The following is a 23,254-nucleotide window of genomic DNA, read 5'->3' on the forward strand; positions in this document are numbered from 1 at the left end:
CAGCCAGAGCTTCAGGCTTGGCCTGGTGCTTGCTTCTCCACCTCAAAATGGGTGCAGGTACCACAAAGCCACCTCTGAGATATATTAAAAACTAGTGGCAAAGCTTGCCCTCCCTGTAGCAACTCTGGCGTGCCCTATGAGAGCTTTCACCATGCCACACCATCTAGAACAGGCTGGAGCACATACCTTAACTCTATCTAGAAAGGTAAGCTGCTTAGATACCTCAGCAAACTAAGAGCAGCTTTGAGCTTGATCTTTCACATTCTTTTTGAAAACATGTATACAAAAACTCATGAGGGAAACTTCCAGCCACAGCTTTTAGGCATCATAACAAAATTTGCTCTGTTACAGGACACTAGCCACCTACTCAGGCCAGAAGGGTGATTTAGTATCCATTGAAAGGGGAAAGGGACATGCTGATGCAGTACCAGCAGGAAAGCATTCTAACTTCTTTTAGGGGTCTTCCAAGCATAGCACCTGATGTTATGCAACCAGACAGATGCTACCATGACGCTGCCAATGGCTTCTCTGCTGCGTGGGGGCGGGGGGTAGACCATTTGCCATTAGTCACTGTGAACAAAGTGAGTCCAGGTAAGATGAGCTGTACTTGCCAGGTATGCAACTCCTTTTTTGAATCTGAAAACATAGGTTCAAGCCATGCAAGTGACCAACACAGTGCAAATTTTATTTTTATTTCCTTATTACAGAAACTAAATTAGCATATGCCTACATCTTGATTAAAACAAATTCACCACAGGAAAAAAGCATTCTTTTTATTCTCTAAAGCACACCTGTGAACACAAAACAAAGTCTGTCAGTACATAAAAGCTTCTTAGTGCACCTCTTCATTGCAGTTTCTCTATTAGTTCTTTTTAAAAAAATCATTACACCTTAGGTATTTATATGTTTGCATTAAGCTTTGCATAATCTACCCATAACACAATTCACTTCTAGAAGTCAGTTAAGAAGCAAAATCAAAAAGGCCCCTTAAATTTGCTGTATTTACAGTTTCAATGGCTAAATTTTAAATACTTTACAGTCACTCCCAGCACTGGCTCCCAATTCAAAGGACTAGTGCATTCCATTATTTCTTTATAACTATTTTTTAGAGGGGATTAAGTTGTCCATACCTACAGCTATGCAGGTATCTCACCTATCTACACAAAGTAGCTTACAGGAAATAAACATGCTGACAAAAATATTTTAATAATGAATGACAAATGAGAAACTCAATCTTTAAGAATGGACAGGTGTATGGTTTACACTGCAGTCACGACATCAACTGCAGCAACAGGAGCAACTGGGGAGAAAGAGCAATTAAGGAGTGCAGAAATCCAGAGTGGAGGTCTCTGTTCCTTTGTAAAGACAGCTTTAGGTCCAGCTCTCATTTCATCCTCTCTTGCACTACATCTCCTCCATTACTGCTTTTCTTGTTAAATCACTGGGCAGATCTCTGAACTGTGATAGCGTACAAGTTTACATCAGAGGAGAAAAAAAAAATATAATGATGCATCTGCAGACAGGCAGACTTGTGTTATCTGAATAAAGACAGATCTGTTCCTCCAAGTTTCACAGCTTATGAGGGAATGCGGGTCCTGTGGCAACTGAGAAACTGCTTTATAGATTAACAAATGGGATGCACATGAATTTATCTGTTTTTACATACTTTCAAAATCCAAATGGAAGGAAGAGTATATGTGATTCAGGTAGGTCCAGAAGCTTTTTTTTTTTTCTCTTACATAATAAGGTAGATTACTGAGCACATTCCAGGTTAAAAAAATTACAGTAAACATTCAGTAACTGGAATGCATATACTATACAAGTACCATTACATTTACAAAGCTGTTCAGGACAATTTTTCTTTCTAGAATAAGCATAAAAAAGTTACAAGCTAATTCACAATAACTTTAGATACAATGTTATTAAAATACATTGATGTTAATCATAAAAATATTTTACTATTTACATGTACATTGTATAAACCTTAATAATAAGAATATGCCCATTTTAGGATGCCTTAAATGAGTATTCAGGCAGATTGGCCCATTTTATAGTGCAGTATCCCTGTTTTGGTCTTCACACTATGAAACTGTACCAGATTCACAGTATCTTTGCTAGTGCTTTGCTAAAAGAATTAAACTTTCTACTATTTAAGAAACTTTCATTTATTACAAAGAGCCAGTTTTGTTTCCACTTTGTTTCTTATTAAATCCTACACCCAGTAGTTCAGGACATTCTGCCTGGCCTTGTGCGATTTGGTTGCATTTCCAAATAAGGCTATAATTAATTTCATCAGTTATTACGCTATCTTGCTTGTAGTCTGGATGGTGTGCGATAAATTCCCTCATCCATCGAGCAACTGTCATTAATTCTCCTGTGGGCAAGGGGAAGTCAAATTTCACAGTTTACACATCTAATTTAGCAGTATAATAACTAAAGTTCTATGCATTGCATACAGAATTAATTAACAGTCCATGCTTTCAGGAGAAACACATTCTTATATGTATTTTTAAATATGGCTTAACTGCAGGCGTAATTAAGCTGACATAATGCTGGCAGTCTAAAATCCACTTATGTAATGCAATCTTGAAACTTTCAGATGTTGTAACGAGACAGTGCAGAGAACAAACTACTGGAACAGTGTTACAAACAGATTGTGTAGCAAGAGATCCTAAACATGTCATTTAACAGAGATTCGGGCTGAGACAAACCAACAGACACCTCTACAACAACTACTTATATAGAAAATAATTTTGTAGTTCATCTGTCCAACTCAGCTGCTAGCTTTGCTCTATCTAACCTGACCTATTATTTTTTCTCCCTCTGACAGCTCCCCTAGCACAAAATAGGAAGGTTTCTGATTATACCAAATCCTGGCTTGTACACACTGCTTCTGCTTCACTGTGCAGGGTACAGTTGAGCATGGGGCAGTGGAAAGGTGCTTAAGGGTCCCTGACACTTCAATACAGAGTTATCAAATGGTACCCACCAATTGCAGGAGATAGGCATCACTGTGAAGTAGCATTTAGACTGCTGAATCTGGCTTCTGAATGCAGCATATGTAGGCAAACCTCAACTAGTACAAGTTCAAGGTAACTGACAGTTAAGACATTAAGGTAGGCTGACATGATGCTCAGAACCTAGCAAAATTGTCATTGCTACTGGAACCTCGGCTTCCTTGTAAGAAAATAAAGAGCCAAGGGCTTCCACTACAGAAACCTTTTGTTTAAGGATATTACAGAAAGCAAGAGGAATCAAGTTAGTGACAGCAAGGAGGAACACATGAAGAGTAAAAAGCATCCAAGACTGTTTAAAGATAGCCTATCAATGGTTTTGAACAAAGGTATATCAAACAAAAACTGCAAAAAGTACAGGAAAGAAAAGCAGAATAAAAAAAGGTTATTAGGAATAAAAATGTCCCTCAAAAACAGAAGCCATGTTTTAAAGAAATGAGGCCAGAGTTTACACGTTTATATAAAAATAGGGCAGAAAAAAGTATTCAAGAAGCATTAGTTGTTGAAGGCACTAAAACTTTTTCAAACCAGTGAAAAGCAGGGGGCCTGAAAGAAAATCAGGTGGGCCAGGATATGAGCAGAGCATCAAGAGACACACGTTTTAGGATTACGAGCTGCTGCAGGCCTTCAGGGTGGGAAGAGACAGGAGAGCAGCTCAGCTCCCACCAACCCAGACACCTGGTGGTCAGGCCGCCCGCTCGCTCACCACCCCCTGTACCAGCGGGCATCTGCGGCACCTTCATCGTGAACACGGCGCGCAGCTCCCGAAGAGCACACGTGTATCAGCAAAAGGCACCACAGACTGACAAAAGGTGTGAGAACATCTAAGAAAGGAGACCCAACACAAAAGGAACTGCAAGTTCAGAAGCAATATACTGAATGTTGATGAGAAGCGAGTAGAGAAACATTATCCTACAATGCAGGAACTAGGAGGCACATCATGAAATGACTAGGAAGTGCACTGAAACTAAAAACTACAGGAAATGCATTTTTCAAAGAGCATGTAATAAAATTGTGGCATTTCTTATGTATGACTTTATGGGGATCAAATGTGTAACTGCTTCAAGAAGGGTAAGGCAAAGATCATGGAAATCATGTTTGTGAACAGTCACCAAGCACCATGATTACTGCACCACCTTTGGCTGAGAAAAGGCCTACACTGCAGATGGGCAGGAAAGAGTAATGCCAGGACAAGGATCACTTGATGCTGCTATCTTAACACCCCTTTCATTAATATTTGGTGATGGTCAGCAGCTGCTGCTTGCCTAGCGAATCTGTACTCTCACTGAAGCACAGATGAACTCTATGTCAGGGCAAAGTTAAAGCCACAGCAGCTAAGGTGCCAGTGGTTAACTCTCCTGTGTACTTGGTGTTCACCATTTAAGTAGAGAAATCTTGAAAAATAGCCACCCTTTGTGAAGGCATCTCATGCTAGACAGGGTGCAGTTCAGGAACATTTGATTTAAGATTGAGAGTAAACTGGAATAATCCAGAGCTCACAACTGAGAAACATCATGGCACAGTTAATGACTAATGCTTTTTATTCTGGGAATTCTGGTTCTTATGAAGCATCATTTAAAAATAATTTGTTTATCAGAGTTAAGATATAAACAAGCTGAACTTTTGCAATGCCTGCAACTTCACGCCAGGTAGCCAAGTTGTTCTTTGCAAGGGGAACACCTGCCACATGACATGGTTAGCTCTTCGAAAAAAGCTCTGTGAGACTTAGGCATTCCTTGTTTCTTCAACAGCATTTTTTCTGCAGAAAAAACACCCAACAACAAACAATGGAATATTTTGAAAGCATTGCTATTTTGACAGCTGATGTGCCTCAGATGTTTTCTTCCTGTCAGTTTCTCTTCTCTCCCTCAATCCAAGCATCAAATACCCATCTATTCCCTGAAGGACAGAAGCCTCCTATAAACAAGCAGCCTCAGGAAAGAACATTGACAGTGAAAGCTGTAATTAAAACTTCTTACCATTCTGAAGTACTACTAGACAAGAGAAAGTCCTGATTGTCACCTCAGCTTTAAAAAGGTCTTTACCCAGAAGCTTCTACAGCACTTTTCAAGAATTTAAAAATCAATGACACATTTCAATTTAAAACCAATGACACATTTCAATTTAAAACCAATGAATATATTTCATTTGGGGAAAAAAAATAGATGTCTTGACTTACGAGACTGAAATTAGCTGTCTAGCTAAATTCACAGCAAGGCAGGCATACAAGGGATTTGCACTTAGAACGGTATAAAGCTGCTGCAGACTGTGCTATGGGCCCCGTTCTACATTAATTAGTTCGCATCTTTCACTTATTATACTGCTGCATTTTAAAAAAAGGAGCATAAAGAGCCATTATACTACCTGTCTTTGAAAACGCTGGAACATGGGAAAAACAGGGGAAGAGCCTGGTTTGCTCTGCCTTGAAGGAGTTCTGCTGCTTACAGAAGAACTTTATTATCAGCAAGTTAAAGACTAGGTCCCATGCTCTAGCATACCATAATTCAGCCATCAATGTTTTGGAGCAGCACAGTTTGGAGTCATACCAGTAATACCAGACCATCAGACACAGTCTCACACACTCTTACAACACTTAAGTGACAGACAAAGGGAATTAGTATATATGCAAACTACTACAAAGCAGACAATAGACTGGCAAAAGCAGCAGTAAGTGGTGCTGAAAATAGAAATCTTACACTGGAGATACACTACCCTTTAAGCTGTAACTGCACCAATTACTTCCAAATTAAGTTTTAAAATGGAGCATGAGACATTTATAAATCGGAATTAGACAGGACCAGATTTAAGCCAGAAAACACACTCCAGTCCTTTGCTCCTATGATACAACATTTAACCAGACAGCCACAGCTGCCACCAGTTTTACCCAACTGAAAACTAGAGGACAGCCCAATTACTGTCTAAGTAGAAAAATGACAGGAAAAATCAATGTCCAAAAGTGTCAAACATACCAGATGCTCTCTTTTTTATTAGCTTCAGATAGTTTAGGATGGTGCATCTTGTGTCCACATCCACTTCCATGTTTTCAAGATAGGAATTCAAAATTGGGATCAAACCAGGAAAGACTCCTTCCTGTGTAAGAGAACAGAGTCAGCATAAACCACACTCAATCTGATTTCTGGGGGGGTGGAATGAAGGGGAAGGTTGTGTGTTCCAGGTAGAAGAGGCTATGACCTTCCCATTGATAATTGTGTCAATGCTCATTAAGGTGTACTCTTCTGTGTTGGTGCCTGTCCCATTCTGTGCAGAGCCACATCCATCCACAACAGCGTTTCCACCTTAATGGGTGACAAAGAGAAAGGAAGAAACAGTTAGAAGACAAGAGATGCACTGAACATCCATAACAGTGTTAATCACATTGCTTGTTGTGATACCTTTGCAAATATCTTTTCTGAAGTAAAACATTCCCTGCCGGACAGCATCTCTTTTCTGGGCCACTTTCATGTTTTCATCCACCTGGCAAAAAAAGCATTTTGGAAGTTTGTGACGCTTTAGAAAATTAGGATTCTCCCAAATCCCCACATTTTGGTCCCATTACTTGAAACATCTATTAGGTTTCTCATTACTTCATCACACAAGGCCAAGTTATGGAGATGTTTTATTCTGTTCTTCAGGGGTCCTGGGCAAAACCACAAAGAGATGACATTTTACAAAATTATGTCTCCAGCCGAAAAGGTAATGGTATTATCTGATGGTATATTAGAACATGCTACACTAATCTTTAAGTGTAAATGAAAACACAGGCACAGCTGTGATTAACAGGTTGCATCCCATCTGGCGGACTGCCTATTTAGATGCAATTTAAATGAGTACAGAAGAAAACTGCCATTCCCCTAGCCATAGTTTGCTGCTTTTACTAACAAAATCATTGAAGTCTCTAGAAGAGTTATCACTGTATTAAACTTTCAGAAACAGAACTCCAGTGCCTTTGTAAGGGAATCATATCTATTCTATACCCAAACATCTGTTAGATAGATAAACTTAAGATGTTCTAAACTGCAGGCTTCTCAAAAAGTCTACAAACTACAGAGCACTGCTCATACGCTCTGCAAATGACATAAGCATTGCTCTGTCTTTCTGGATGAAAGATTTTGTCCAAGTTCTTTGGTATGTTCTCAGGGAATTAACATCACACAGCTTTCAAACGTCAGCTGTACTGTATTGTGTTCAGACGGGATATGATTTGCTTAATTCTTAGTTTGACCTTTAATTAAAGGCAATGCAAAATCTTCACTCACTTCCTACCTTTCAAAGCTTTGTTTTCAAAAGTCTGTTTTCATTCATTTTATATTATGAAACCTATTTACACAACAGGATGTTTTGAAAACCTGAAAGAACTCTAGCTGTAGCTGACAGGAGTATGACTGCACTCAATCAGACAACAAAGATTAGCGTGAGATTAGCCCTGTAAACCCGTATTATTTTACTTGAAAGAGGCAGGCTTACCAATAGTTGTGCAATTCTGTGTTGCATTACCTGCCAAATTGCTTGGCAAGCTCAAGTAATTTTATGCCCCCCCCAGCCCTGCAACTCTGTTCAGGTTCTTTCAGCACCTGATCTCTTTTTCAGTCTTAACTGGTATTCATTAGTTAAAAATTTTGCGGTTTTGAGACATTCCAACGTAATTATGCACTGTAAGAGTGGAATTGCTGCATTATTTATGAAGTCTGAACTCCCTGACATCAGGAAGATAATTTCTCCCTTTAGAAATCATACCAACTGTATGGTATGATTACTGTTAATTTACAACTTCAGTATTTTTTCCCGTATTAATGAAAAACACTAAGAAAAGCTGTAGGATACTACTGCTATGCTGTAGCCAGCACTGGCAGTTATTTTCTAGTATACAGTCTGTCAAAAGCCTTCTGCTGTACGAGACCTTTTTTAAAGTTACCTGTAACATTGCAGAACTATACATTTTAAAAGGTATTTTCTGGTCAGGTGCCTCAGAAAGAAATCATGCAAGGACAGTTTCACCCAAAACAGTGCATAAATTGTGAGGACAAGATTAAGGGAAAAGCACATTTTGCATTGCTGGTCTGTCTAAACACAAGTCACAGCTGTGACCAGAATCAGCAATATTTGTTTTCAATCAAATACTGTATAATGCTAAGCATGCTGAACTCCTCCTTTCCCACTCCACCAGATACAAACAAAACAGAGAATAAGAACACAAGACAGACGCAATGGCCATGTTAAAGTAAATATCTAAAGTTTTTATTTTGACCTCCACAGGTTATTTTCCCCACATGTAAAATGGTGGAAACATGCCCTTTCCCAGCCTTGAAACAGTCTTGTGACAATGGTATTCCTCAACATTTCTGCAGTCATCAGACACTGTTAGGCACCACAGAAATTCCCCCAGTATGTCTAAAAACTCAATTTCATGAGACAGCAGTAAAATATTTGTTTAATGCTGCAGAGTTGAAATTGATTCAAAGTACTGATACAGATGAAAACTGACTAAAATATAAAAATTACTGTTTGGTAAGTGCACAAGTATTAGTTCCTAGATTGCAGAGGATAAAAATCAGACTTGATGCAAATACATTCAGCTCTAATAGATCTGATCCTTCACACCTACCTTGGACAAAGGAATGAGAAAATCCAGTTTATATGACAGAATCACTCTGGTTAGCAATACCACAAACACAACATATGCAGAGTTTTCAAAGTCTGTTAACTGGACCTAGACATGAAAGGATTAGAGAATAAATTATTTTAGTGGGAACACACTCATGAAATAGATAAGTATTTGGGACAGTAGAACAGTTTAACATACATGTTGGTACTTGTATTCACATACACTCTACTAGCAGAAATGGTGATGCACAAACTAAAATCAGCAGCAGTGACTTCAAATGCACAATGCCCGCACACATTTCAACAAACTCAACCCTTTAATGCCAAAAGATACTTGTGTTTCAAAAGAATAACTAATAACCTGCACCTTCAGGCTCTCTAATTACAAGTGTATAATAGTTTTTAAATTGCCACTTTAAAGTGATTAAATTCAGAGAGCTCAGAAATAGGCAGATATAAAATAGAAACACTTGTGAAAAACAAAACAATGACAGTGGAATCGTTCAGTACCAGGAAAAGTACTAGAGAAATAGAGTCCCCCGAAGCTAAATGGGGCTTTGTTTACTGTTGCTTTAATACAAGCCTAATTCCTTTCCCCATCACCCCAAATCCATTAGCATGCTTTGCTACGCTGCAGTGGATTCTCCTGTCAGTTACATTCCCACAGTCCATGTCTGATTAAACACTGCTGTCCACTTCACTTGCATCCAGCAATTCAGAGGGGAGAAAACACAGTTAAGTAGTAAGGGCTTGATACTGGATGGCAGAACGCCTGGTACTTTTCCACTTCAAAGGAAATGTGCTTTTGTGCATACTGACATCTTCCTTACCTCCATAGGTCTGAATTCCACTCTCCATCCAATATCTGAATTTGGAGGTGGTGGCTTAAACCTCATTGTCTGCCAGTTCGTAGACTGAATATTCTGCAAAGGACATGAAATACTCTGTCAAAATCAAGATACGCATCATTCTATAATATAATCAAAATAAGCAGATAACTAGAGTCCTAATATTTTCCCTGGAACAGGTCACCAAGTTAGAGAAGTCTTCCAAACTAAGTGGCATGACTTCCTAAAAAACACAGTATAATTACCCATCCCAGGAACATGTTACATTTTCTCATACTATTTTGTTTGAGGATTAGGTGTAAGATACTAGGGGGCTGGGATTTAGCTTATTTTTTCTATGAGGCATTGATGTATCCCAAACTAAAAATATCTAGTATTACCATAGCTATTATAAGAGACATTTACACATAAATGTAATGCAAAACAGTTTAAAAGAAGCTATAAAAATTTACAGTTCCCCATACACTCAAATACATAGCTGTAGTTTGACCTCTTAATTTATTGGCTTTAAAGTATAAGCCACCACCTTCTCCTCAATAAATGATAAAACAAATACATGTGCTTAGAACTGCAAAGTCATATGCTAAAGAACTAGTAAAAGTGAAAGAGTCAGGAAAAAATATCCATAGCTAATATAGCCATCCTCCAATTAAGCAGTATTATAAAGAATAAGCAGTGTTCTGTATATAAATTTTTCAAAATAAGACACAACCTCAAAATGGTCGGATTCATTTGCATCATCTAGATGTATTTTCTCCTCAAACAAAGTCAATGGATCTCGAATGAACAAGTGTGCAATATGCTGTGCCAAAAGGTGGTCAATACCTACAAAATGAAAATTCAAACAATTCACAATTAGCAAAGCAGGACTGAGGAAACGATTTGTTTTACAAGACTGAAAACATCCAACTCTGCAATGCTACCTCAACCCACCATATCCTGTTAAAGTTTAAATGATGACTTCAGGAAGGAAGGAAATGATTAGAGGTTAAAAAAAAAAAAAAAAGACCGACCAGGTTCTTGTTTGAAAATGGCAGTGGAATATTGGTGTGGCTGCCATTCTTCCTGTTTTCTGATGCACCCCTGTGCTGTGTTTCCTAAAGCAGTTCTGCTCTCTCCACAAAGATAAAACACTAATGCGTCAAACATTGAGCTTCTCAGGCTGCAATCAGGGACAGTTTCTGTTACAAATGAATACTTTTTAAAAAACTCTTAAGATCATGTTACACAGATACCTCCCGAATAGGAGTCTCTCTGAGGGATGCACAATGATCAAAACAAACAAGAATGAAAACACAGAATATCCCCACACACTGCAAGCATAATTTTTAACCTGCTCGTAATGAAGCAAACACTTACCTTCCTTTATTAGGCGCTCGTAGATATCTTTGTCTATTGTCAAATCAATGTCATTGTATTTCTCACCACATTCAGATAGATAACTGTCTATGGAATCATATCTGGATTTACTGATTCTATAATGGTTGTTCTTCAGTGGCTATATAATTTAAGAATACAATATTTTAACAGCTTGTTAACAATGTCACCTAAGTTTTGCTCACTAATGACACTTATGTGAGAATTATTATCCTGTTTAAAAAGCCCTACAGCCTCAATTAAAATTATTCAAAGCATGAGTCTTAAATAAGCTTAATAAGAAGCAATCCTGGAATTATGACTATTTTGTTTGCAGATGTATGCATCTGAGCAAAAAACCAATCATCACACATTGACTATTCTCTAAAAGTGGAAGCGTTTTCCTGATGTAATACACCATTACCCCAAGTACCTGGAAAGCATTATTATACCTACTGCAACATGTACCAATACAATTTCACTATATGCACATTGTTAGAGATATTCTTAAAATGGGTAGTTCAAGAAATTCCAAGCAGATTTAAAAATTACTTTATTTTCTATCATTTTTAAGTGCCTTTAATGCCAATTCCTGATGTGAGAAACTCCTTAAGTTCTGACAACAGGCTCTTTTCACATAGTTCTAGTTTATACAGCTGGATTACTCAGCAGCACCTGCTATTTAATCCAAAGCATTTTTTTCTTTTTGGGCTCAAGCCCAAAAAGAAACTGAAAGTTACATCACAGGGGGACCTTTTCAGCAAGCTGTGGAGGAGTGAACAGAATTCTACCGGGATTCCATATCTAACTGAAAATACATATTTGCTAACATAAACTGTACAACCAAGGTGAATGTTTACACCCTCTCTCCTATATATACCACAAAGTCTGACATGTTCCCTTGTTAGGGATTCTGATGAGCACAAGCAGAATTTGATGCTAAAGGAGGTTTCACTTTTTTGTCTGAAAAAACCCAGACATCTACTACCTAACATTACTTACCTCTAGCCCTCTCTCTTCTCGTGTTCGATCATCTACAGATGCAGAGATTACTCCCCAGCGACAGTCAGTATCAGACACGTAGCCTCTGTAGAATGGAGATGCAGCACTCAATGCCATCTAAAGTAAAACAGTCTGATGTGAAAACAAAGGACAAGCCAAGGAACCAAAACCAAAATACAACCCCACTGGAAAGGGAAACTTGCTAGTCCAGAAACTTTAATGTACAGCCAAGGCCCATACAACCACAAATGCTATCAAATGCTATCTCTAGAAAACACCTGGATGAAGGGTTAGTATTACTCAAGTGGCATCTGACACTCTCCAAACTTATTACCTCTACAGATCAGCATTTAAAGAACACAAAGATAATATAAGCAGAAGCAATTTTGTGACAAATCAGCAAGTATTTTGCTCACACACTTCCAAACTCCAGAAGTTCACCTGTTAATCATTTTATTTTGTTTATTTTCGTTTGGCCAAGCACTTTAGCAACACAGCTAAAACATAACCTCAGTCAGAGAATGATCTGCTCGCCATCTAGTCCAGACCAATACTTTATTTCTATAACACCTGTTGCAAATGGCTGTTTATGAGCACAAGCTTATAAAGGGGACAGATTTAAAAAACTTAAACTGAAACTCTCTAACACCAGACCAGAGTTGAAAAAACAAAAATTGTTTTAAGGAGTGGGCTTGTGAAAAAGTTTTTGTGAAAAACTGCCCCAAAGGTACTTCTAAGAACTATTCAAAGAGTCTTGTACATGTGGGAAGTAGAGCACAGGAGAAGAAATAGACTTCATCTGTTTTGTGGTGTCATTTGGACATTAAATGAATCACACTGCTCATGTGACAACCTAGCAAGAGATTGACACTCCCCGAAGAGTACCAAATTTGTGACTAGCATTCAAGGCTTTATAAAGTGGCTTTCACAAAAAAATAAGAGCTGATGTGATAGAAGTCCATTACTTACCACAATGGGACAGATCGTGGCTAGCTGATCGTAGAGGTACCTTGCTTCAGAAATGCTGCAAGCCTGGAATGTTACCTGTTAGAAGAAGAATTGCTATCCCATTTTATACAATCATAACACAAGCACAGTCTTCCTGGATTTAGAATCAATGATATAATGAAATGATTTAAATATCAAGAATTTCAAGGTTTTATTCTGCTTGGTTTTGGGAGGGGGTTTTTGTGTGGGTTTCCCCCCCAGTTAAAATTTTTGCCCCATCTATCAGCAGCATTTATATCACGAGCTTCTTTCCACACCATTTCCTTGGTCATTAAAAGATTTCAGACCACAACACTCTGGCTGTCCAGAACCAAAGAAACCTGAGTAACTGAGTTAACAGCTACAATACACATGGGTCAGCAATCCTTTCAAGGAAATAAGCCAAGAATCTACTTATTAATAACAATCGTAAATGAAACTATCGTAGATGTAACATTTGCTTTATGTGACAGCTAATATCATTTTAAAGCACATTCAAGATGCCTTTGTTTGATCCTGCAAAAAATTAGTATCTTTTAAAATAAAAGTTACAGTAGACACAATGACTCCAGTTTTGCCTGTATTAGAGGCTAGGACACAGCAAGATGGAAAAGAAATGTTATTTGCGGAAGTCATTAGTGATGTAGAAGCCCTACCACACGAAGTCACTGAAAATACAACAACTTTGCAACTTTTGGTGAAATTTGCTCAGAGCAGCATCAAATACAAGATACATTTCTAGTAGCAGACCTTACCCTCCAGACTTCCCAAACTGACACTTTCTGCAGTTTTAAAACTGCAGAAGGGGATCAATCCCCTCAAAACTGTTGAAAGATGCTAAACAGATTAAAAACATCTCTCTCTTCCTTCACAGTTTATATATTCATAGATCAGAGATACAGGAGTGTATCCCTGTACCACTACCATGACACTGTACAACAGGCTTCAACTCTACATCACCATCCCTACTCATTGTCCTGAAGAATCCCAGCTGAACACAGATTTTCCTCTTCCATGGATTACAATTAAGAGTCCCACAAAACATACAGGTTTTTCCTCAGTCTGCTACTGAAGCAGATTCCAACCCCAAGTAAGCCTTAAAATAAACAAGAATCAACTAAGCAAAAAAAGACCCCCAAAAGTCCTGAGATCACTGGTGGGCTCAGCGGTTGATTATTTTTGTGGGGGGTGTGTGGTGGTGTAGGGGGCATATGGGATTTGTTTGTGTTTGTTTTGTCTTTTTAAGTCTACAGTCAACATTCATTAAGACATGCCAAGTTAGAAAGAGTGTGCAGTAGAGAAAATATTTCTTCTGTGTCTATTCTTGAAGGGACTATTAGAAAAAAAAAAAGGCAAAACATACTTTGAAAAGACAAGATTATTTAATTCTCTTGCGCAGAAGCAGCTAAGTACAATTTCTCATCACTAACTCTGGACTTCCAGCACTAGAGAGACTGTCTTGAGGTGGGAGGCAGACAGGACACCTACACTCTTTCCCTTGACAACAGCAATATCTGCCTTGCCTTCCCTTTTATGTTTATTCCAAATCACATTAAAGCTGGGATTCCACCCAGTTTCCAGCCAAACTTCCCATAACAGAGGAAAAGGTCACAGTAGCCTTCTCCAGAGGAGTGCTGCAGGCACCGCAAGGACTGGAAAGCAACAGCCACCAGCACAAGGCTCAGCAGGCATAGGGACATGAAGCCTCCAACGTGGCAGAGCTCAAGAGTTTGCCTTGCTGTTCGCTGGGGCAGCGCCTCCCACCCCACTGCTGCTGCAGGCTCTCCTAGCCAAGCTCATCAGGACATTATTTTTGACCCTGGAAATATATCAAACCAAGTTGTAGCTTGGTGCATAGTGAGGAAAAAAACAAAAGAAAGTATGCACACTGCAAACTACCTTAGAAAATAGGTAGGGAATACATGTTTTCTTCTAGTCGGTTATCAAGAATTATCAGTTGATACACAAGCAGCTGCTTAAAGCACCTACCAGTCTTGTTTTCATTCTCCTTTTGATGATAACAATCCGAATTTAAAATTTGACCACTCATCACAAGAATGAGGAACAATAAATGGTATTCTGTAAAAAGGAATTTAATGTATTTTTAAATACATTAAATGTATTTACTGAACATTAAGGCTGTATTTCTTTTATCAGTCTTAAATAAGAGATGGTACAAAATAGACTGTATCAAAACTTGACACCTTGTAAAAACACACAGTATTACATAAACTTTACTACTTCATCAGATTTTCCCTAGTTTACCCTTAGCGACAAGGGCTTTTGCAGCTTCTCAATCTCAAAGGGAAACGCTTTGAATGGGGTTATTTCTGCCAGTGCTGTGAAACAAGATGACTGCAGAGTATATCCTTTAATCCCCTAGACACTTAACACTAGCCTCTTCCTACCTCTGCTTCCAAAATGGCAGTGGCAACAGGCAGATTCTATCAGTCACATACATCACTACTACCTAAGGCATCAGTCCCTAGCATCAAGTTACTATGATAGAGAAACGTTTAAAATAAACAGAGATGGAAAGGATTAAAGCACTCCCAAGACACAGCACCTGGCTTTAAACAGAGGATACTGTAAAATAGTAGTAACTCAGACAAGTGAATGAAAACAGTAAGAAGTGGGCACATGTTAGTGGGAGAAAACAGAACCAAAAATGTTTCCCAGCATGCAGTAACATAAGACAGCGACCCATGTGAATTTGGTAGGTACATGGTACAAGCAGCAAGAGGACTTCTTAGCAGATAACTAAAAATATTAAACATGGAATTCATGCTGTTTGTAAATAAAGTTACACAGAAGGAGAAAGTTACTAATTTTAAAAGATATTCCACTCCTTGCTTTTGCTATTCTAAGAATGGGGAAGAGGGAAAAATCCCAACATGAGTAACGAAAAATCCCCACGTATTTCTACAGGACAGCTCAGTCTCCATTCCCACCATGTCCTTTGGTCACGCTGAAAGATGACCAGAGTAGAAGATGATCTTTCACACTTGAACAGTGCTGGAGTTCCAGGAGAATGTGCTTGACCAAATGAAGTTTGAACAGTTCAAGAAATCCTTTCAGCAAAGCATCTAATTACATTTGAACATTAGCAGAAAATAAACATAATGCAAGCAAACTTAAATTTTAAGACTAGATCACCAGGCATAAGATTAAGTTTGTTGTTTTATTCCGCCTTTTACCACCCTGAAAATATATCAGTTGAATTAAGCTAGAGAAATTAGATTTAAGTCAAGTCTTAAAAACAGAAGTATTTAGGGAAGGCATGCAGTAACATCTTGAAAGCAGACATATTTTACCTGAAGACAACAGTTTCCCATGCCAAAACCCATAGCATCCATGTATATATAGTCTGGCTTAGCCGCCTTTACTGCTTCTCCATCATCATTAGGAAATGTTTCGATAAATGGTGATGGTGTGTTCTTATCTTTAAATACTGTGTGGAAAATGCAGGTACTCAGTAACCCAGAGCATTAGACTGAACAATTATTTTGAAGAAGAAAAAAATAGATTGAATTTACTCACTTGGTACATTTATCACAACCTTCTCTCCTCTTCGGTGCCGAATGTTTCTGGTCAGTGTACTACAACAAAAAAAGTTTGCTGAACTATCTGAAAGTTTATCTTTATGCAAATGTTCTTACAGTTAGTTTCCCAGCAATTCTCAGTTTCAGAATGTCAACTTGCTATTTGTTTCAAGCATCTTCCTTCAGAACACTTCTTTTCCTAGTTTATGACAGACACAACACTGAATTTTTCTTCGGCAAAGTAAGTCTTATTTTGATGGACCTCACAGTACTATGACGATAGAGTAGGCAGAAGTAAAAAGTTACTGACCCGAAGAATACAAGGACCAGTGAAAAGACATGCTTAATTTTTACATAGAATTGTTTTCATTCTCCTCTCACCTTATCAATGAAACCCTCTCTCAGACTATTGAAATTGTTTGACACCATGCTCCATTTCAGAGCAACTACTGCAAGTTACTGAGCACAGCAAGATGTTGCTGTGACATACCTGAGCAAGAGCTGGATTAACTGTGATGGAAGTGGTTAGCCACAGGATTTCAAACTTTAAACAATTTTGCAGTAGCATAATCAACACCTTTTGACCCATAATGGTGTGAACTAATATATAAAGTTATTTGAATTTAACAGTTTTCTTTCTTAAGTCACTTGGACAGAGATGGTTGTTATGGTATGTAGTTTCTGTCAAAGTCCTTGTGACATCTGCAACTAGCCACATAGCTCTCTATTCCAGTAAAGAAGTTGCAGGTATGCCTATGATATTTAGGCACCGAAAAATATTCATCTTCTCATTCACATTCCTAAAATACTCTTACCTAAATCTAGGATGTTTATTGATGGCTTCATCTGGAAAAAAGAGTGATTTTGAAGCTCCTCCTTCTACTGGCGTTGGTTTATATTCTGGCAGCGTAAACCCAGGACACCCTAACCTATGTAACACAACAATGAGATCCAAGCTGTAATGAAAACAGACTGTGATTTTAAAATGGTCAGAAGATCAGAGATTAGGATTCCAGTAGACAAAGGAATAAAAAGAGATTTTAAAAAACTTGCATCTACCATGAATATTTCTGAAGCGCTTTTCAAGACTGCTACCTATGCATGTGGAATTGACAGAAAAGAGATCTTAAAACAGTTGCTGAAAGGTCAGCACTTGCCAACATCAGCTTCTGTGGCGGTTAAAACAGACTTTTTTTTTTTTTTTTTAAACCACTACTCTATCGCTGGACAGTAAACATGGATGGAGCTTTGCAGTGGCTGAAGCAGGAAACTTCACAGTATTACGCAGAGCACACACATATTCTAGTGCATTAGCACCTGTCATTAATACTGATATACAGCTACATTCCACACCTTAAAGCTTCTCTCAAGAGTACAGGTTAAGGCTGATTGCTAAAGTAATTTATGCAGCTCTACTCCCGACAACCTACTCCTGTTAAAAAGAGGTATTTAACCAACTCTTAACAATTAGAGGTAGTTTCAAGTCCCACAGCAGTTTGCAATTCTGAACTTTTAACACCTAATAATTTACTATTAGGTGTAAAATGCTGAGGGATACTGCAAGTAAATCAGAATAAAATCTTCCCCTTTGGAATCTCTATTGTAATCTGAAACAAGAATAAGTAGGTTTTCAGTACAACTGGGACAAAGGAGCATTTAAGAAGTTGGAGGTAGAGCTGCAGAAGATTAATTTCTCCATGTTGAACGGTATAAAGGACAAAGACTATGCTATCTTGAGAGGCTCTAGTATTTGCATGTATAAAAAAGGTTAGCTGATACAACTACAAGCAAACTACTCAAAATACCAGGAGACACATTTCTAGAAATATTTTTTTATGTTCAACATGTATTTCACTATTAAGTTTCTTCTTCGTGGTTTAAGTATACAATTTGTCCTACAACAGCTAAACCCAACTTCATTACTTGTTTAAGTGCAACACTGTAAACTGCACCACTCCAGTCCTCAAGCTTTCTGGTCCAGCAGTGAGGGTTCATAAAATTTTAAGAACTAGAGATACTCATTTAGCTTCTAAGCTAATATTTTTTAATATTTAAGCATTTACAGGTTTGTTAATTTTTAACTGAGTTATTTTAATCTGAATAAACCTTTACTCCTTTTCTGTCAGCATTCTAATTAACTTTTTTGTCTTTTCAGATGCATGGATTTTTTTTTAATTATACACACATATACGCACAGACACACACAGGCATATGTACCTGTTATTGTAGAGACAATGTAGCAAAACCCTCAAACCCACAAAACCTCAGAAATATAGCGAGACTCCAGTCAAACCAATAGGGACTTGAATTGCAAGAAAACAAAAGGCAGAAATAAGAAACTAAATAGCCTAGGGAGAGCAATTTCTGAAGAATGAAACTCTGTTTGGGATGATGCGTAAGTATTAAACTACATTTTATTATTTACTGGCTTTCACTGAAGTCCAATGTATTGCTCCTACGGTGATTTAAAGAGTAGTTCTCTATCTACAACGGGATGAAGAACTCCTCTCCCTTTATCCTTTGCACAACTGGGTCTGAAATGTTTGTATACAAAATTTATTAAATAACACAATCTATATGTAAGGTTGCAGGGAAAAAATAAAGTTATTCTGTAACAAACTGACAATTACTTAACTATTGGACTTTAAATAAGCTCTTAATACTTCAAAGGAATCTAGTATAGATCCCATAAAGAGGAAGCATATTTTGTCAACACTGTATTCTTAAAATAGCATTCATGGGGCACAACACAATCTGGTACCTGAAGCTTGCTGCTAAGTCACATTTTGTACTGTTCCTGCTCTCAGCAAGAATTTAGGGTCACTGCTTTCTGTACTATACAAGAAGCCAGCCAGTAAGTTCAGCTGCTTCTCCTCTACCGCAGAGTAATTTTAAAAATATTTTAAGGATAATTATCTTCATTCATTTGGCAACCAGGCTAGTTACAATGAACATAAATCCCTGCCTAAAATTGTCTGAAAGAAAGGTCACAAAGTACAGTATCTCCTAGGTAATGAAGTACATCCTGAATTTAATTTCTTCAAGTCTTTTTACAACAATAAAAATGAGGAAATCTACCCTTTGTAAGGACGTTACGAACCCAGGAGAGGTGTGCTCCTTTCCAGATTCAGCAAGTACAGTATTATAGAATTTTTAAGTTTTCATTTGTAGATAATTACATTCCTGTTCTACTGTGTGCTCCAAGCCACCGAAAGAAGTTTGCATGTGCTTTAGTGAAAAAGTAGTGTTAAATAAATAGATCAGGTTAGTCAGTTTTACAAAATTGCTATTTATAAAGATCAGAGGTTGCAAAACAAGTGAAATCTTTTATATATGATACACCATATTAATTCAAGATGGCAGACTACTCTACATACAATTATTTTACAAATATTCAGGTAGTCTCTCCTAATACAAAATCATCACAAATTAGAAATAACCTAAAAATATAAAATATGCTTATTTGTTTGTCTCACTGCAAAAAAAAAAAGAAAAATTAGGAAACAATAGAATGTTAAGTCAAAGTATTTTAACTGAATATTTTGCTTGGTTTCATTGTACAGTTTAGCCATATGCAATAAGGAGAATAAACATATAAAGAGAACAGCAAACACAGGATTACACTTCAGCAACCATCTTACCTTGGAAATGATGTCACAGTACAAACAGCCTCATTTTCTTTGAGCACAGAAGCAGCCTCTTGTCGTCTTTTCCTCATATTGTCTTGCACAGTGTTGAATTCAGACATGGTTCCCCCATACGGCTGCCCAGGTGTCCCTTCAATCATATAGCTTCCATATTCTGGTCGCCAGAGTGTTGGGTGACTATAATAAAAGAATAGCCTTATTTAAAGATTTCTCAACTTCAGAAAAGATTATTTGCAAAAATCTCAGAAATGAATGCAACTTGCATAAAAAAATCTCCTGAAGCTGATTGGTAGAGTTACACAATGTATCTTCCAATGTACCTCACCACTGGGAGGCAGTGAAAAGAAATTAAGGCACAGTTTGACAGTAGGAAGCCTTGCTGTGCAGTGCAATAAGTAGGATTTGCTTACGTCAAATTGCAATTACCTTTAGTGTCTGTCTCAAGCCTTGTTTCTTGGGGTTTTAACTCAAACTGGAAAATATAGAACTGCTTCCACAGTACAAGGCAAGGCAAAAATTATGCTCAATTTCTTCTTTCTACTCTGTGAACACCTGGTCACATTTCACAAATTTATTAGGTTAAGAAATGAAATGAAGTTTGAGTGTACCTAGTCACCCCTGAGAAGTAGTATCTTCTCATTCCTCTCTGAAGCCATGACATCTCCATGGCGCACACTCTACCAGAGGCAGAGCCATATCTCCCCTACATTTCTTCTGACAGTAGCAGTTTTGAGCCTAAAAGCAAAGGGATCCATTCTTGCAGGCTTTCAATATTCCCTCTACTGAGGAAGACAGAGAAACCTTACTGGTTTCAAGGTTAAGGTACTTAGAAAGAAGTGGACTGGCCCAGGGCACAAAAGCCTTTCATCACAACAGCAGATACAAGCTGCGACCTGCTTTTGGCTCTCTTTAGCCAAAGCACTTAGCTGTATCTTGTCTTATTTCTCTGCTCCATCAATTAAAAGGTCAATCACACTTCTCCGGCTAGCTGAAGTAGGGATATGATCCAGTTATTTCTGAAAACAGCATGGGAGAGGATGGGGAAGAACTGCTCTGCTGTCCTTACACCTACCTTCCTAATTCTGCCAAAAACTGGAGAGTGCTCCTGCAGACAGCAGGCTTCCCCATACAGCCCTCACTCACTCCCGTACTCAGGGATACAGGGGCAAGTGCACACAGGAGACAAGCTTTATAGGGTAGGAGAGATGTAATAGGGGATTACTGTGCACACACAGACACAAAACCAGAGCAAGACAAAACAAATACCTAAACTGAAACTTCTGTGGGCACACACCATTGCATCCTCTTTTTTTTCAAGTCATAACAGTGAGGTGCCTGGACTGCCTCCAAGTATGCTCAAAACCTTTCATTTCCTGCACCCCAGCTTTATCTGAAAATGTTGGTAGCTGTGGCATACAGTTTTACCAACAGCAGACTTCAAAGTTAAGCCAGGCCTACAAAATTCTGTACAATATCCTAAAATAAGAGAGAAAAAAAACCCAACAAAAAACAAACAAACCAGGAAACAGCTACTCACTTGGGGTTTACCTTCTCCCCCTTGTCTTGCAGTGTTTGAAGAACTTCTTCACCACAGAGCACCAAGCGTACTTTCTTATTCTCATGGTCAAATTTTACTAACATATATTCCACCTTGTAAATAATAAAAACAAAATACACAATTAAATGGTAAGATTTTGTTCTCAAATACATTGGTGCATAATTTTAAGCATCAAGTGGAAAGAAAAAAAAAGGACTTTAGACTGAAACTTTACAGAAGCATTAAAGTCACCACTATGAATGCAGTAAGCAGTACCACAGAAGACAGCTGCATGTTTATTTCACCTTGAATAGAGAACTGAAATTCCTTGAAATTGGCCCTGAATTTTTTTCCCTCCATTCCCAATTGGATATTTTGCAAGAAGATTTCTGAATTTATATTTGCCTCCACATTGTTTTTCAGACAAAAAAATCCCCTAAAAGCCTATGCAAGCTAATAACCACAAACATCCCTCTGTCATCCCATGAGTTACAGTCTTTGCTGCTGACAAAAACCAAACAAAAAATCCCAGAGAATTCTACAAACAAGACATTCATTTACACCCATCACTTGTTGGTGCTATTTAAGACTAGCATGACAGAGCCTCATTTATGCCATGGAAAGCCCATGGCTGTTACAGAGAGCATCAGTCCTGCTATCAACACACTCCAGCTCTTGGCACAGCATGGGGGTTTCAATCCTTGTTTCAGCTTTGCTGCCACCTTTTCTTCTCTTCCTGCCCGTCATACCTTGCCCCAGAACCTCTGCCTCCCCCCCCCTCGTCCCTGCCCCAGGCTGTGACCTACACCCGCTCCCGGTGACACACCAGAGGAAAACTCAACCCAAGAAGCTGCTAACAACAGCACTGCCAACACTGCCTCCGAGCACCGGAGAATACTGTTTCCCCAACAGAGATTATCTGAAAGCAGCCAAACCTGGAACACCCTCATGTCAAACTTTCTAATCTCTACCCATACTCGCTATCAAAGCACCTGCCTGTAATGACTTTTAGAGCCCCACCAAGTATAGCAACCTAACAGCTGCCTGAACCTTAGAGCCCTTCAGTACTTACTTGACACAGTCTATTTCCCTACACCTATTTGGCTTGGGATGCTTTCTGCTCTTTGGGATGTGTAAAAGACAAAAATGCCCCCAGGTGTTATGTGCTACATAAAAGCAGAAGTCACACGTGGAAATGCATCACAAGGGTGATGGCTTTGAAAACCCTCAGCTGGACTAGCAGTGATAAGCAGTTCCTTTTGTTTTGATGCTCTCAAACCACTGTCTCCGAGACTTTCACAATTCGGTCAATCTGTAGTTAAAAAAATATCAGGTTGCAGTTCTACAGACAGAACTTGTCAGAGGTTTTGCACCGTGTTCCTCAGATTTTGTTTTCCAACAGTGCCTAGAACCACAGGCACCAGCACTTAATGAACACCGCTGCTTCAGCCCCAGGAGTCGATTCACACAAGATGCCAATGTTAAAGTTGCAGCATATTAACCTGTGGCAACTTCCATCTAGTACAGAAGTTTGATGAGTTGAAGTGCTGAGGCTTGGACAACAGGCCCAAGCCAGAGCTGAACTATAGATGAATCCTGTATATTTTATAACTGATAACCATTGTGCTAGTAGGTATTGTACAAAGTTATAATGACCCACTTATACTGATGTAAAAAGTGCTAAAGCATTGAAGTACTGCAGCCTGAACAACAGGCCCCA

The 23,254-nt window shown here is 38.4% G+C and overlaps 1 protein-coding gene across 1 annotated transcript; it reads right to left on the reverse strand.

Annotated features, from left to right (window-relative positions):
- Nucleotides 1-676: 676 nt before the first annotated feature.
- Nucleotides 677-21,647, reverse strand: GCLC (glutamate-cysteine ligase catalytic subunit). Its single transcript, XM_026845598.1, has 15 exons — nt 21,535-21,647; nt 19,992-20,174; nt 17,166-17,279; nt 16,349-16,407; nt 16,123-16,259; nt 12,791-12,865; nt 11,822-11,938; nt 10,823-10,961; nt 10,176-10,288; nt 9,446-9,538; nt 8,617-8,721; nt 6,407-6,488; nt 6,207-6,310; nt 5,984-6,104; nt 677-2,374 (listed from the first exon to the last, which is right to left on the reverse strand). Exons 1-15 carry the CDS (start codon nt 21,636-21,638, stop codon nt 2,169-2,171), a joined length of 1,752 nt encoding a protein of 583 aa, XP_026701399.1. The 5' UTR covers nt 21,639-21,647; the 3' UTR covers nt 677-2,168.
- Nucleotides 21,648-23,254: the final 1,607 nt, after the last annotated feature.

Source organism: Athene cunicularia (assembly GCF_003259725.1).
Source record: "Athene cunicularia isolate RWA chromosome 3 unlocalized genomic scaffold, athCun1 chr3_part1, whole genome shotgun sequence".
Classification (NCBI taxonomy): Eukaryota; Metazoa; Chordata; class Aves; order Strigiformes; family Strigidae; genus Athene; species Athene cunicularia.